The following is a 15,519-nucleotide window of genomic DNA, read 5'->3' as shown; positions in this document are numbered from 1 at the left end:
GAAAAAATGGTAGAAAAAATGAAAATAAGGAAAAAAATGAAAAGAAGGAAAAAATTAGAAGAAAAAATGGTAGAAAAAAAGGAAAAAAAGGGAAAAATAAAAAAAGAAAAATGGTAGGACTTAATCACCAGCAAGGCTCTTTGCGCCGAGTTGCTCTAGCTGGGCGATTTATCGGTGCAGCATCCCGCCGAGCCGTTGCCATGGCTCCGGGAGCCGCGTGCCGCGCCGGCCGCCGGCTCCGGCACCGGCACCGCGGCCCCTTGCACCCCGGGCGCCTCTCGCGGGGGTTTTTGCTGGGTGTGCAAGTGCGGCGGAGACGGATGCTCCGAGGATCTGGATTTTTTTCCCTCTTTTTCCCCTCTAGTGCTGCTGGAGCGATGCGGGTCGCTCGCTCGAGAGGAGCTACCAGCGCAGCCCAATGGGAGGCTGGGGAGCTGGCTGCCATTTCTCATTTAAATCCTCACCGTGATGGCATCTGGTGATTTTTCAAAGCAGGAATTTAAAAGAAAAGATGGAAAAAAAAAGTTTATTTGGCTTGTCTTTGCAATGGCAAATTGTCCTGCCTTTGCAAAGTGCCCTGCTGAGCCTCACACCTTCCTTAGGTTTTGCAAACATCCTACCAAGCTTTGCACCATCTTTGGCTTTGCAAAGAGTCCTGTCAAGTTTTACACCACCTTCCAGCTTTGCAAAGTGTCCTCCAGGGCTTTACACCGTCCTTTGGCTTTGCAAAGAGTCCTCTCAGGTTTTACACCACCTTCCAGCTTTGCAAAGCATCCTACCAAGCTTTGCACCATCCTTTGGCTTTGCAAAGAGTGCTCTCAAGTTTTACACCACCTTCCAGCTTTGCAAAGTGTCCTACAGGGTTTTGCACCGTCCTTTGGTTCTGCAAAGCATCCTACCCAGCCTCACGCCGTCCTTCGGTTTTTCAAAGCTTCCTATGGAGCCTTGCACCGTCCTTCAGTTTTGCAAGGCTTGCTCCTGAGCCTTGTGTTGTCCTTCAGTTTTGCAAAGCATTCTACGGAGCTTCAGCTTTGGGAAGTGTCCTATGGGGCCTTGCACCATCCTTTGCATTTAGAAAGTGTCCTACCAAGCTTTGCACTGTCCGGTTTTGCAAAGCATCCTGCTGAGCCTTGCACTATCCTCCATGCTCTGCTAAGCCTCATATTGTCATTCAGTTTTGCAAATTATCCTTCTAATCAGGACTGTGTGTTGCAGCTGCTCTTGTTGGGGCAACGCTCAGCCCATTGCAGGAGTAAATTGCATCTATATATAGATATATATTTATATTTTTCCCCCTAATGTTTTGCTTCCTTTTTGGAGGGAGAGAGTAAGAAAAAAAGGTGGCTTCCCAAGAAAACTTGGAAAATGTCACAGAAAGGCTACATAATGCTAGTAAATAAGTAAATATTAAGGAAAGGAAAACTTAAAACCACTCAAGCTCAAAGGGCCACATGGTGTTTCCTTTCACCTTTCCTTTCCTTTCCTTTCCTTTCCTTTCCTTTCCTTTCCTTTCCTTTCCTTTCCTTTCCTTTCCTTTCCTTTCCTTTCCTTTCCTTTCCCTTTGCTCTTGCTGTTCCTGAGCTCTTCCCCTTGCTTTGCCTTCACTTTTCCCCTTTCCTTTTTTACCCATTTCCCCTCTTTTCACCCTTTTCTTTTGCTTTCCCATCTTTTCCATTTTTTTTTGGTCATTTTTGCCCTTTTCCCCCTTTCTCCTCTTTTCCCCATTTCCCCCCTTTTCCCTTCTTTTCTCCTCTTTTTCCCCCATCCCCTTTTCCCTCAAAATCCTCCCTTTCTCCCCAGAACACCCCAAACTGCTGGGGTGCTGCAGGGCGAGCACCGCAACCTGCAGCCCTTGCAAAAGGCTGCAAATATTTGCAAACAAGCTGCAATTCGGGGGGACCCCACCACGCTCACGTTGCAGGCAAACCTGTTGCAGATGCAGGATATCRTTTTTCCTGTGCGTGGAGAATTTCTTCCTTTTTTTTTTTTATTTTTTTTTATTTTTTTTTCCCTGAGAACAGCTTGTTCCGACCTTGTGATGAAAACAACGCTGCCGATTCCTCTGGGTGTTGTTTTCTGTTCTTTTTTTTTTTCCTGCTCCCCTGATAAGTGGCATGGAAAATGGAAAAGCTTTTTCTCTGCTTCACCATTTTCTTCCCTCTTCCCTCAAAAGCCTTTCTTGGGGTTTTTTGAGTGCGTTGGGGAAAAGAGTGGGAAAAAACATCGGGGCGGGGAGGAAAGCTTGCAGAAATCGGATTTTCCTGCAGAAATGCCTGTAGCGAGACAAGAATGGTGCTACTTGGGTGGGAATGGGAAGGGTGTTTTTAGGGAGAATTTTGGACAAAACGCCCCGTGCTCTGCTCTTAGGGGATGGTTTGCAAGCTGCAAGGGGAGCCTGCAAGCCCCGCGAGTGGCTCTCATGGAGCGCCCGAGGATAACGCGCCGCTATTCGGAGCTCGGGAATCCAATCCCGTAGCTAAGGAGACTGTGCCGAAGTCGAAAGCAAGGTTCGGTCCGTGCATGAGATGCTGGTGTAAGGAGAAGCCTTAAACACCTTTTCCTGATGAGAAAGAGACMCTCGTGTCGGCACCCAGAGCGTGGATACCCATGAACTCAGCTGCAAGGGCGCTCGTGGTGTCCGACACGGCATTGCACAGATGAAAAAAAGAGGGATTTGCAGCAAGAGCCTTGTCTGGGCCCCCTGCATCCCGCCTGGAACAAGGCCAGGAGCTGGAGGGGTCTGGAGGGATCAAGGGCAGCTCGGGTTCCTCAGGATGCCACGCGTTGCACCGAGATTTGCAGAGTCCCAGGACAGGGTTTGCACCCTGAGGAGTCCCAAACTTGTCACGAGGAGCAGGGAGCACCGAGGAGAGGACGGCATGAGCCTGGTGCACAGGGAGCGTGCATATATTCCCCAGGCTTGCCTATATTTCGAGGAACAKGGCACATCAGGAGGTGCCTGTCACTTAAAAGGGGATAAGAGTGCTTGGTCTGAGGGCTGCCTTAATTCCAGGTTGCATGCTCAAGCCTAATAAAGCGCAGCTGCCGAATGAGGTAATTTAAAGCTGGCAAATGCAGGAATTACACAGCTGAGAACTGGTGACCCGGGAGCCGGGCTCTCCGCAGCACAAGGAAGGTCTCCACATGAGATGCAGCACATGAATCCCAGCAGGAAATTTAGGAGGAGTCCAGCTGAGAGCCGGTGACTTAATGCMCCCCCTGCGTATTCGAGGTTTAAGCAGCCGCGGTTCAGGACTAGGGCTGCTCCCAAGAYATTTCGAAGCGTAATTGCACTGACATTTTAGGGATTAAAGGTTGCTGAATTTATAATGGATGAGGTTTTAACACAGGCCGCGGTCTCGAGCAGCAAAGCAAAGGACTTAGGTGGATGTTCACAGAGTGTGTGCAATGTCCAGCAGCAACGGGGTTGAATCCATCTCATCGGATGGGATTAGACTCCGTCTGGATGTTGCATCCAGTTTTGAGTSCCACCAATATGAGAAGGACGTCAAGGAGCTGGAACAAGAGAGCAAAGGGCCACCAGGATGGTCCGGGCTGGAGTACCTGCCCGAGGGAGCTGGGCTTGTTCAGCCTGGAGCAGAGGTGGCTTCGAGGGGACCCAACAGCCCTGGGSACATCAGCAAAGGATCCTGAGGTTGGGAGGATTTGGGGATTATCTAGCCCTGCTCCCCTGCACAACTGCACAGAAGATGCAAGTTCCTTGCAGGAGGACAAGAGACATAGAGCTTCAGATGGATAGAAGGAAAAGCGTTTCCACCACGAGGATAGCCCAGCAGTGGATGAGGTCCCCAGAAGTGTTTTGGCATCTCGTTTCCTGGAGGTTTTTAAGAGCCTGCACAAGCTGCCCAAGCTCAGAGCTGACCCTGCTGAAGCAGCAGGGAGGAGGAGAGCCCTCCTGAGACCCCTTACAGCATCCGTGATGATCCTATGGGCACAACAGGAGCTGCTGCACCCACCTGGGTCATTAACCTGCCCAAACCCCTCAGTCTTTGCACCCACGATGACTGAGGGCAAGGAGCAGAGGTGCCCAGGGTTGTTCCTTGGCTCTAGCACCAGCAGCTCTCCTGCTTGCCCCGTTGTCCAGAGGGGAACCAGCCACCACATCCAGCACCTTCCCCAAAGCACCAACCCTCTAGACCCTCCTGCAAACCTCCCCGTGCATCCTGCGGGTAGCGAGGACGCGGCAGCGCTCACATTCCCGCAGGGAATGTGGTAGGAGAAAGGATAGGGGGTAGCAGGGAAGAGGCTGGAGCAGAGAGAGGCGGGGAGCGCTCCCACGCACGCGAGCCCGGCCTCACGTGGACCCGCACAGATGGAAGCAGACACCGGTGCCCACACAGAGGCTGCGTGCAAGGCGAGCACAGCGGGAGCAGAACCGGTGCACGGTGTGTGTTTGCACCGGGAGACCTGGGCATGCTTGCAAATATCCAAGGGTTTTGCTGCAGGGAACGCCTGGTAGGCAATGCTGAGGGGCAGTGTCTTTGGGAAGTGTCGGCTCCTGAGGGATCAATGGGGAGAGGATCTCGGAGCTGCTCAGTGGGACGTGTGCCCGTTCTCACCTCCTAATTAGCAGAACTACAGGAAGGGTGGTGCAGATACCACTAATGCAGATCTGTGGGAGAAGAGCCTTCATAGAAGGGCAGACAGGTTGTGCATTGGGTCCACCACGGCACAGAGGTGAGGGGGACATCAGGSGACAAGCCGTCTCCCACGGTGGCCCCAGTAGGACCAACAGCTTTGGAGGAAGGGAGATGCATTTGGCCACAACGTGCAATGCCTGGAGGAAAAGAAGCCCCAATAAATGCAGAGGTGAGAGCAGAACCACGACACCAGAGCCCCAGACGCATCCTTCATGATGATGGAGAGCTCCAGCAGAGGCAAAGACCTCACTGTTTATGGGTGATGAAGAAGCCTGCTAAGAAACCTCCTCCAGGTGTGTTATGGACATGGAAAGGGAGAGGTTCCTCTGCCTTCAGCATCTCTCATCCGGCATCTGACAGAGCTTCCTACCTCTAACATCTACCCTTTAACATGTGTCTGGCCCTGGATGGGGACACGGCGGCCCGTGATTGCTTACAAAACCTCCCAGAAAATCTCCTCAAAGCCTCCAACCATCCGCTGCACACCGGGATGCTTTTAAATGATAAAGAGCGAGCAGGCATTTCTCTGGAGCTGCCTGAAAAAGAAGAAAAAAAAAGAGCCTGTTTTAATGAAATGCATCAAAATATGCATTTTTGCATATTTTGGAAGTGTTTCATCGGGCTATTTAAATTCCCCGGAATTTCTGAATGCTCCAGGGGCTGCACATGCTGGAAGGAGGAAATACGTCCAACAGCGAGAGACCCCAAGAGCTCAGGCTCCAGCTTGCAGGACTATCCTAAGCTGCTTGGATGCTGGACTAAGTTTCCCCTTGAGGAGAAAATGTTAGGGATCTGCTCACAAAAAGACAAAAATGCAGCGTTTAAGCATCGAGGGTGATGCCTGGGTAGGAGAGACATCTGGGCGCTGCATGGAGGGGTTACCAGCAGGCTGGATGCAATGTCTCCTTGGGAACATGCTGGGCTCGTTGCTGAGGGGGGGTCCTTCATGCCCTGTGCACCCCAAATCTCTCTGATCTCACCAGCAGCTTCTTTCTGGAGATGACGCCAGGCAAATTCCACTCGGGAGGGAGACATGCTGTCTACRACGGGAATAAACAGCCATGGGAAGCAGCCCTCATGGGAAGGAGAGGGCTTCCCGGAGAGGTCTCAGGGCCAAGATTCTGCGGAAGGGCTGGCTCAGTGTGGAGAACTTTGTGTGGATGCTCCGTATCCCGCCGTGCATTCCCAACACCTCGGCGGGGCGTGCAGAGCACCATGCACCGAGCTGGAATTGCATCGGGAATAGAGTTTATTTTGCTCCCAAGGTCTCCCCTTGCGTCCGCAGAGCTCCGCTCATGTCCGCCCAGGCCAGTGCTGCACATTGCCGGCTCTCCAGCCGCGCTTTTGAGGTTGGCTGGAGGCCTCCGGGTGCCTCCTAAGAGGCTTGTGAGCGGTGGGAGAGGAAAACAAGCCCAGTGCCAGTCCTTACGCACAGCCTACACCTCCACCGGAGCCCAGAAACGGAGCGAAGATTGAAAGTCGCTGCAGTCTGGATGCATTAATAACAACACTAAAGAGCAACGGCGCGCTGACAGCCTGCTAAACTTGCCTGCGCTGAAAAGCCATCGAGCAGTCGTTTTCCCCCAAGATCCAGGCTGGTGGGAGGAAATCGAATAATAACAACATAGAAAAAAAAAAGGGGGAAATGAAAGAATGAGGGTGACAGATAAAATCGCCGGGTTGCGGGATGGCCGTGCGGGCTTGGCGGTGGCACCAGGACGAGCGGGCGGCTTGCACGGGGCACGGGTGGCGGGGGGAATCTGGGGCGCCCGTGGCAGGCTGTGTGCGGGCGGCAGCGCGCTGTCAAACGTGCCACGGTTACGGCTGCCAGAGTTGCCAGCGCCGAGACAGCAGCGAGCAGAAGCCCCGGCTCTGAGTCACTGCGGCAGCCGCTGCCGCGAGAGCTACAGGAGTACCTGTCTACGCAYGTTCCCCATCCACGGCCAGCGCTGGTTGCCCCTCTCCTCGTTGCTGCGAGGTGCGTGGACCCCTGGAGGTCCTCATCTTGCAGCAGATGAGCCAAAGGACGGGGTTGTTCCTCGTCTTCTCCCCATGATGCAGAGACACGTTCCCCGTTGGCTGAGGGTGGGTCTTTGGGATGTTCTCCAAAACCCCTGTGAGTTCAGGCRGGGAAGGAGAGCATTCCAATGGTTGCTCAAGCTCCAACTTGGGAAGGAAGGAAAATAGGCCTGGTCTTGAGGCTGAAGCAAAGTGATGCTGCTTGAGCCGTGGCTCGATGAGCCGTGACCTGACTGTTGGCACCTGAGATGAGCTTGGGTAAGTCACCTTGGTTCCAGGCCACAGTTTGCCCTTCTGGGCAATGCAGAGAGCAGAGCTGGTCTATTTATACGGCRCTCTCTCCATTTCCAACAACGATGGGGTACTAATCCCTGTGAATTTTACAGGGGCTGATGTGGTTTGAGTGCTTAATATCTACTGTGGTCCCTAAAGTCCCAGCTGGTGAGTCCATGAAGCAGCATGGGAATGTCAGCACTGTCACTTAAGCCTCCCTTTCCGAGTTCAGACCTCCCTTCTCCTTGCTCAAAGCGGCCCTGCAAGGACCAACCCTGGCACTGATCCAAGGATGCTCCAGGGCTCCTTAGGTCCCTTCCCAGCCAGGCAGCACCCAGGGTCCAGATCGCATCTCAGTTGACTTCTCCTGCTGGTGTCTACTCTGCCCCGTGCACCAGCCTGATCAGGGCTCTACCATAGGTGGCTTCCAACGCCTCCAAGACATAGAATCATAGAATGCTAAAGGTTGGAAGGGACCTCAGAGGTCATCGAGTCCAACCCCCCTGCTCACGCAGGGTCACCTAGAGCATGTGGCACAGGGCTGCATCCAAGCGGGTTTTAAAGATCTCCAAAGAAGGAGACTCCACAACCTCTCTGGGCAGCCTGTGCCAGGGCTCTGTCACCCTCACTGTCAAGAAGAGCAAGAAGTCCTCAGAGAAGAAGTCCTCACTGTCAAGAAGTCCTCAGAGCAGTTGCCCAGAGCCTGCTGTTGCAGTGACTTYGGAAGAAGGGGGGCCTTGCTGCAAACAGCTTTTCTTCTGGCAGCATCCAAATAACGTCACAACGGGTCAAATCAAAGGTCCATCACTCCTCATCACCAAAGACAAAAGCGGGTGCCCAGGGGATATGGGAGTGCAAGTACATCTGAAGCTCCCCTGAGTGCACTCCTGACCTCTGGCCACTTGCTGCTCTCGGATGTCCGGAGGTGTTGCTGTACCACTAACAACCCTTGTGCACTTGAAAACGCTGCCCTTAAGCCCTGTAAACTTTTACCACCTACAATATCCTGAGGCAGAAAGTCCCATGCCTTATCTTCCCCTCATGGGGAGAACATCCTCCTCTTCGTTAGGGTCCTGGTCCCTGATAGCTTCACTTGATATCTGCTGTCCTTGCATGGGAAGGAAACGGAGCACTTAAATACCTCTGAAAGTCCGCTCTGCGCCTACTCCCTCTTCATCCGGTGCCAGGAGACGTGGCACCAGCCTGGTTGAACATAAGATGCCCTTTGCCCAGATTGCTGCCAGGAACAGAGCTCCAGTGCATCTTCAGCTGCTGCAGATCAGCCCCACTGGAGAACAGGCCTCGGGGCTGGCRTTGGAGCTACCTGTGCCTTTATTTCGCCTTCCCTGACTCATCCTGCCAGCTCCCTGGGACAGGGAGGCCCAAGGCTGGAGATCCCAGTGTGTCCACGGCCCTGCTCATTGCCTTGTGTATCTGAATGGATGATGCATCAGCTCCTTCATCCCATGCATGACGGGCCCTGTGGTGCCTGGTGATGCACACAKGCAAAGGGCACAGTAAGGCTGGCAGAGCGGAGCTTGTGCTGTTCTGGGAGAGGACACATGCACATGGGCACGGAGCAGTGCCAAAGGCATCAGGGAGGCCTGGATCTGGGTTGTGGGGCGGACAAGTCAAATCTGGGTGCCAGGATGGCTGAGGGCTCGGAGATACCCACCATCCYATCCTCACCAGGCTGCACAGGACAGAGCTCTGCCAGTGCAGCATCCCATGGCCAAGAGAGCCATCGGGGCTCCGTGCTGCTGTGATGCAGGGACAATCGGGGAGCACAATCAGTGTGGAGCTGCCCAAGCAGCACAAGTGCCTGGTACACAGACTGCCTGGACTGGGACCTCTTGCAGGTCYAGCACTGCCAGGGCTGGGACATCCATCTGCAGTCCCAGTGCTCCCTGGCGCAGCGGGACAAGGAGCTGCCTGCRGAGCGAGTGCTGCCCAGCCCTGCCCTGGGCAGCCCAGTGCTGCCTGGTACTGCAGCTGCAGCTGCACACATCATCTGCCTGCAAAGTGAGATATTGTCCAGCGCTGTCCAGGACAGAGATTTGTCTGAAGACCTGCTACTGCGTGCTGCGTGGTGCTAGGGGCCTGTCTGCAGACCCAGTGCTGGGGACCTGTCTGCAGACCTGGTGCCACCCGGTGCTGCCGGGTACCACTCAGTGCAGCCAGAACAGCGACCTCCTTGCAGGCCTGGTGCAGCTGGAGCAGGAGGAGCTGCCCGTGCGCACAGCCGGGCCGGGCAGCAATCTGCYTGCATGCCCCATTCCGGTGGGAAAAGGCCCGGCGCGGGCAGGGCCGGCYGCTCCACCGAGCTCCGGCGGTGCCTGGGCTGGAGGCGGCGGCTGCGGCCTGGCACAGGCCGGTGAGCGGGGCGCGCACGGAGGGTCCGCGGTCGGTCCGCGAGACAAAGGCGGCGGCCGCAGGGAGCGGCGCGGCGCGGCGCGCGAGGCCGGGCGCGGCGCGCGGCGGGCGGGCGGCGCGCGGCAGGTGCGACCCCTTCGGCCCCTCCAAGGCGGGAGCGGCTCGGAGGCCGCCGAGCCGCAGCGGCGGCGCCGTCAATCAGCGGCGCCCCCCCCACCGTCCTCCATCCACCCCCCCCTCGCTCCCCGCCCTCTCTCCGCACGCCTCGGCGCGCTGCATCGGGCTCCGTGACAGCAGCCGGCTGGAGACGCCGTCGCCGAGCGCCGCGGGAGGCTCCGCTGCCGGGCAGCGCCGCGGCGGCGGCTCCTGGCTGCCCGCGGCCGCCGGGGCTCCTCGCTGACACCCCCGGCCCCGCCGCTGCCCGCCTCGCGAGGCTGCCGAAGCATGCGGAGCCATGGGCCAGGGCTGCGGACACTCCATCCTCTGCCGGAGCCAGCCCTACCAGGCGACCACATCTGACCTGTGAGTCCCCTGCGGCCGGCAACGGGGCTGGGGGGACGGTTCCAAGGGAGGGGATGCTCCGCGGGGTGATGCTGGGCCAGGGGAAAGGGAGCCTTAGGGAGACATCGTGGTGACAGGAGGCAGGGAAAAGTTCCTCCTGCCTGACAGCTGGAGGGGAAGGGGGATTGCGGGGTGGCGAGGGAGTGGCAAGTGACCATGACCCCCACTCTCCCTCGTTATCCCCCCCGCTGACCAACTGGGTTAGCCAGGAACAGGTCACTGCTGGTGGCTGCTTGGAGGGCTCAGTGCTGGAAGGCTGGTGTCGACAGCATCTCTGTGTTTCCTGAGGCACTCGTTATCCAGGGGGCATGGAGGGCTTCCAGCATGGCTATGGGCTGTGGGGGGACCAGGGCAGGTGCGGGGTGACTTTGTAAAGTGCAGGTCGGGCCTCTGAATCACGGTGCCTGGCGCTCCACACGAAGCAAAGAAGCCACCTGCCCCCCACACACCCACGCAACAGGTCTGGGGTCCCCGTGCTGCTGCGCCTGTTTGCATGCAAGATGAGGAAGGGGCTCCGGGGGCCAGCGGGGCTCTCTCCCTGCCAGCACTGCTGCGGGCACAAGGGGACTCTGCGTGTGAGCCTGGGGTGACCTTGCTCTGGGATGACAGTGCTCCCTGGAAGAGGCAAAGGGGGATGTTTTCCCGAGCCCACGTGGGGAGAGAGGCTGAGGTGGCTAAYGGGAAGCATGCGGTGGCTTAATTCCCACCACCCACGGGCTTTGCTGGTGCTGCTGGAGACCCCTCGGCTCTGGCAGCATGTGTGCRCAGCGTTCACGAGGCACCACAGCTGATGGGAGCAGGCTGTGCACAAGCGATTTGCAGTACGTGGCTGCTCTGCCTCCCGGGTGCTGGGTGTTCTCCTCTTGCCCCAGTCAGTCGCTCGTCCCCCGGGCAGTCGCTGCACAACCCTGCAGATCCCACATCGCYGGAGAGATGATCTGATCAGGCAGGGAAGGAGATGCGCGGCTCGGCAGCCTGGGAGGAACGTGGCTCGGTGCTTGGATTCCTTTGTCTGGCACCGCCAGCTCCACGTGCTCAGGCATCGGGCAGGCTGAGCGCTCCTGCCCTGCCTGGGACCCCTTCGTTGAGGAGGGATGGATCGCTCCATCACGGCATGGAGATGTGAGGAGCTGGCAGGGCTCCATGCGCAGATGTGCCTCTGCAGCTGGAGCGCAGCACAGCCAGGGCACAGGGCGAGTGGAACATCTACCCCCCTGCCCCGGGGAACAGCGCAGAGCACGTTCAACCTCGCTGCATCGCCACGTTTTCACACCCTCCCCAGGGTCACATTCAGATGAAAATTTGCCTTTCAGCAGGGAAAATATCCTCCAGCATCATTCCTGCCTAGGTCCCTGCAGCTGTGCAAGGGATAAATGTCCATAGCAGGGTCTCGCCCTGGGTCACTAAGCTCCCCTACCCTGCCTTGGGTGCTGGGTCCAGCCTCCCATGCAGGTCCTTCCTTTGCTGCCTGCTCCAGCTTGGTCTCTGCTGCTTTGTGCGCTCCRTCCCCCACGGAGATACTTTCATGCTGCCGTCAGAACATGCGCCCATGTTCTTTTCTGTGAGCAAACTGCACAAAGGTCTCGAAATGCCATGCTATCCACATCTTCCCTCCGGCTGGGAACCCTCTTGTTGCTTGTGGCTGCTGTTTAATGGCCTTTCAGAAAGGTAAATGTTACTGAAACTTAAAGCAGCTGGGTGGACAGGGCTCTCAAAAGCCAACCAGGGCAGAACAGGGTGGATCTGTGGTGCATGATGAAGCAAAGGATTCTCCTTTTTATATAGGATATAACTTGCACCCATAGACCTTGCTCACGTTGTTGCTAGGAGGTCCATGTTCGTGTGCACCCCAGGGCTGCACGCAGAGGATACAAAGCCCTCTTGGGTGCTGTCCTTGCTCATGCAAGCAGTACTGTGCACAGTGCACGTTCACCCCAACGCCGGCGATCTCTGGTACTCCCCATCCCTCCGTGCTCCTCTTTGCTCCCAACTGTGTCCAGGCGCATTGGGGTAGCACTTTTGCTAGGTGCTAGGAGTTGCATGGTGCCCCGTCCCACCCTCCTGCACCCCATCAGGCTTTAACAGCAATGCCATTGCCTTCTCCCTGCAGACTTTTGCCCTGCATCACGCCGGGCTTCGGGGAGAGACAGAGCCTTGCAAGTGCTGGGGGACGGGGAAGGAAGGGCAAAGCAGCAGGAGCCTTGCGTGACGCGGTGGATTGCACAGGCTTAGCGCCGCTCCTGCGTCCCTGCTCGGCGGAGGTGGGGACTCTCCGTGGGTGCTTGCAAGCTGCCATCTCAGCTCGCCCGTTCTTCGCCTTCCACGTGCGTAGCGCAGCCCCCTCGTGAAGTTGCGGCTTATTTCAGGGGATGCRACATCCAGTCAAGTGCCATTTTGCGTTATCCAGGCCACGTTTGAACCCGTTTCCTCCGTGCTTTCCCYGCCACGGGAGGTGTGTTCCGCATCCTGACCTGGTTAGCGGTGCACTGCATGCGTGGGTGCCGTGGAAAACGGGAGGTGAACCTGCTGCCAGCCTGCACTCCCCAGCGCCCCTCCTGCACCACGATCCCGTCTGCATCCTACAACGCWGGGGCATCACGGATAGCCCTGCTCGTGGAGGGGGATGCTGGAGAGCGTGGATTTAATTGGAGATGGGAATGCAAAGTGGCCTTGTTAGCAGCACCCTGCTCCTTCTCGCTGCCCTCTGCCACTGCGTGCAATGTGAGCAGCGCGTGCTGCATTGGCATGCACGCGCATGCAGCACATGCACCAGGCTGGAGAGAAAGTCCAGCTGGAAGCAAAGCTTGGGGAGGCCAAGGACAGGCGCTGCAAGCAGCAGGGCTGCAGGAAAAGCCACTTGCGGATGTGGTTGAGGCCACCAGCGCCCTTGCAGCGTGCTGAGCTCCGCTGCCAGCTCTGTGAGCACGGCCGTGCCAGGCACGTGGTGGAGGAGAGACCTTGCATCGGGCTCCAGCTGCAGCTGGGACGAGGGACGGCTCCGTCCTGCCCTGCATGCAGGGCTGGCCATGGGGACCTGGCCACACGATGGGGATCTGACCATGCAACGGGGATCCCTTGGGGCCRGGATCCCCGGGGATTCCAGGGGCCGGGATGCGCAGACAGCAACGTTTCCTTATGCATCGTCGCGAGAATGCCTTAACATTTGCACTTGCTATTCAAGGCACTCAGCAAATGTCAGGGCCCCGCTGTGTGGCCTGTTATTACTTGTGCAAAGGTGCTGCACGATGCGCCGCCCCCGATGCACCCATTTTATCTCCCCGACGCTCAGGAGGGCGGCTGGGGGGGTTCGCGGCTCACACGTGAACTCAGCAGTGCTATCCTGAATTTATGCCGCGCTGACACGAAGCTTGAGGTTGTGAGCACCTCCGACATCCCCGCGGCTCCTGTCAGCCGGGAAGCGTCTGGAGAACGTCAGCGTCACCCGGGTGTCTTGGTCCATGACCCTGCAGGCCATGTGTGCTTCGAGCACGCTGAACTGGAGCTGCAGGAGGGCGCAACGTGCCTGCAAACCGTCCCGGCTTCCAACACATCCCTGCTGCAGGCAGGCTCGACATTGCGCTTCCCAGGGGCGCTGTGAATCTAGGAGGTTTTTGGCAAAGCCCGGGCTTTACACAGGGCAAAACGGGGCCAAATGGTCCAGCTCCTCACCTCCCGCTTTGGCTGATGCTCTAATTAGTGCAAGGGATCTGCTGGGGTGGCCTTGCTCCAGCAGCAGAGCTGGCCCTGGCTCTTGGGCCAGAYGAGGAGGGGATCCTTCCTCCAGCAGCACCTCCGGCCCTGTCTGGGATCATCCCCTTGGTTTACTGCCAGAAAACCTGGAATCTGGATAGCGTTTGTGGCCCTCAAAGCCTCCCATCTCCCCATCCTCATCCTCATGTGGCTGAAGAACATCTCCAGCGCTCCGGCAGTTCCCAGCTGGGGGATACTGGGTTTCCCCCTCGGGGAAGCCAGGGATGCATCACCCCTTTCCGGGAATCCTTCGGCACGCTCTCTCCCTCTCRACTCCCTTACTCGATTTCGCTTTTGTCTCCTTCCCGGCTCCCACGTGGCTCCCCGAGGGCCGCGCTGGTCCGGAGCCAGGGAAGCAAGCCGGGCRGTGCAGGAGCTCCCTCCGGCAAAGGGCCGAGCTGTCCTACTTCATGTCCCCCGTCCTCAATGGGAGCGAGGATGGGCAGCGCTTTGCAGCAGCGGGAGGGAGATGTTGCATCGGGGGTGTTGCGTCGGGGACGTTGCATCCCCTGCATCGGGGACATTGCATCCCCTGCATCAAGGACGTTGCATCCCCTGCATCAGGGATGTTGCATCCCCTGCATCAGGGATGTTGCACCCCCTGCATTGGGGATGTTGCATCGGGGATGTTGCATCCCCCGCATCAGCTATGTTGCATCCCCTGCATCAGGGATGTTGCATCGGGGATGTTGCATCCCCTGCATCAGGGATGCTGCACCCACAACATCGGGAATGTTGCATCCCCTGCATCGGGGACATTGCATCCCCTGCATCGGGGGTGTTGCATTGGGGACGTTGCATCCCCTGCATCGGGGATGGTGCATTCCCTGCATCAGGGAATGTTGCATTCCATGCATCGGGGGATGTTGCATCCCATGCATCGGGGATGTTGCATCCTCTGCATTGGGGACATTGCATCTCCCTCTTGGCCATTCCCGGACCACGGAACCAGAACATCCACCGGCCGTGGGAAGCTCTTCGCATGACCCCAGGCCTTTTTCATGGTGGCGACCTTGTTTTTGGGGACCGATCGGGAAAAATGGAAAGGGGAGAGCTGAAGGGAATTGAAAAAGTTGYGAGCGTTTTGCTCGCAGGGATCATATTTTGGGCTGCAGAAAATGCGCCGGTTTGGCTTTTTCATCACAGCTTGAGCAGAAAAAGCAGTGTGCATGTGAGGGTTGCTTTCAGGGATGGGGTTTTTTTTTTTTTTTTAGAGAAATCACCAAATCCTGCTGCTTATTTCTCCATTTGGGCTGCTGGCGTGCGGAGGTGTGGGCAGTGATCTGCTCGACACCTGCGTTTTCATGCAACGCGGACGGCAGCACGCTTCAGAATCTACACATCCCTTCATTTAATTTAATTTACATTTTTTTTCCCACCCAAAGGAGCTAGAAAACAGCTTCGCCTGAGAAACGCAGGAAAAATCAGCAGCTCCACCGGGAGCTGTTTATAAAGAGAATTTGAACGGCTAACGATGGTTAAGGGATTTTTTTCCCCCTCTTCCCATGAGGTGATAGAGGCCGGGAAGCAGGTCCAGGGATCGGAGGAGTGACGGCCGCTGTGGATGAGCGGAGCATCCTTTCCAAGCGTGGAAAAGCAAGGCGAATCCGTGTGGATGGAGGGAGGTGCCAGCATCGGCAGCCGCTTTAATCTCCCGGCTCCGGGAAAGATGACACATCTCCCAATGATTTTATTAGCAGCCACCGGAGGCGGGTGAGGGAGGGCGGCCAAGCGGCGACTCGGGGGTGACCGGGTGCTGTTGATCCCTGGACAGGGATCAGCAGCCACCCATGGGTGCTGTGGAACCTCCTGGTGGTGTGGGGCCAGGGTGAGGGTGGAGGGTAGGAGGGCAGTCAGGGAGAGGATGAAGGTCCAGGTGAGG

General features: G+C 57.1%; 1 protein-coding gene across 1 annotated transcript in view; it reads left to right on the top strand.

The window, feature by feature from the left end:
• Positions 1-9,763: 9,763 nt before the first annotated feature.
• The window catches only part of PDE2A (phosphodiesterase 2A), a 48,738-nt gene continuing 42,982 nt past the window's right edge, over positions 9,764-15,519 (top strand). Inside the window, exon 1 of the mRNA XM_026041568.1 lies at positions 9,764-9,848. Coding sequence (XP_025897353.1) covers positions 9,781-9,848 — 68 coding nt within the window. The 5' untranslated portion in view covers positions 9,764-9,780. The remainder of the gene's footprint in view (positions 9,849-15,519) is intronic.

This window comes from Nothoprocta perdicaria, unplaced genomic scaffold (assembly GCF_003342845.1).
Source record: "Nothoprocta perdicaria isolate Ctin4 unplaced genomic scaffold, notPer1 scaffold_288, whole genome shotgun sequence".
Taxonomy (NCBI): domain Eukaryota; kingdom Metazoa; phylum Chordata; class Aves; order Tinamiformes; family Tinamidae; genus Nothoprocta; species Nothoprocta perdicaria.
This window is presented reverse-complemented; position numbering and strand designations above follow the sequence as displayed.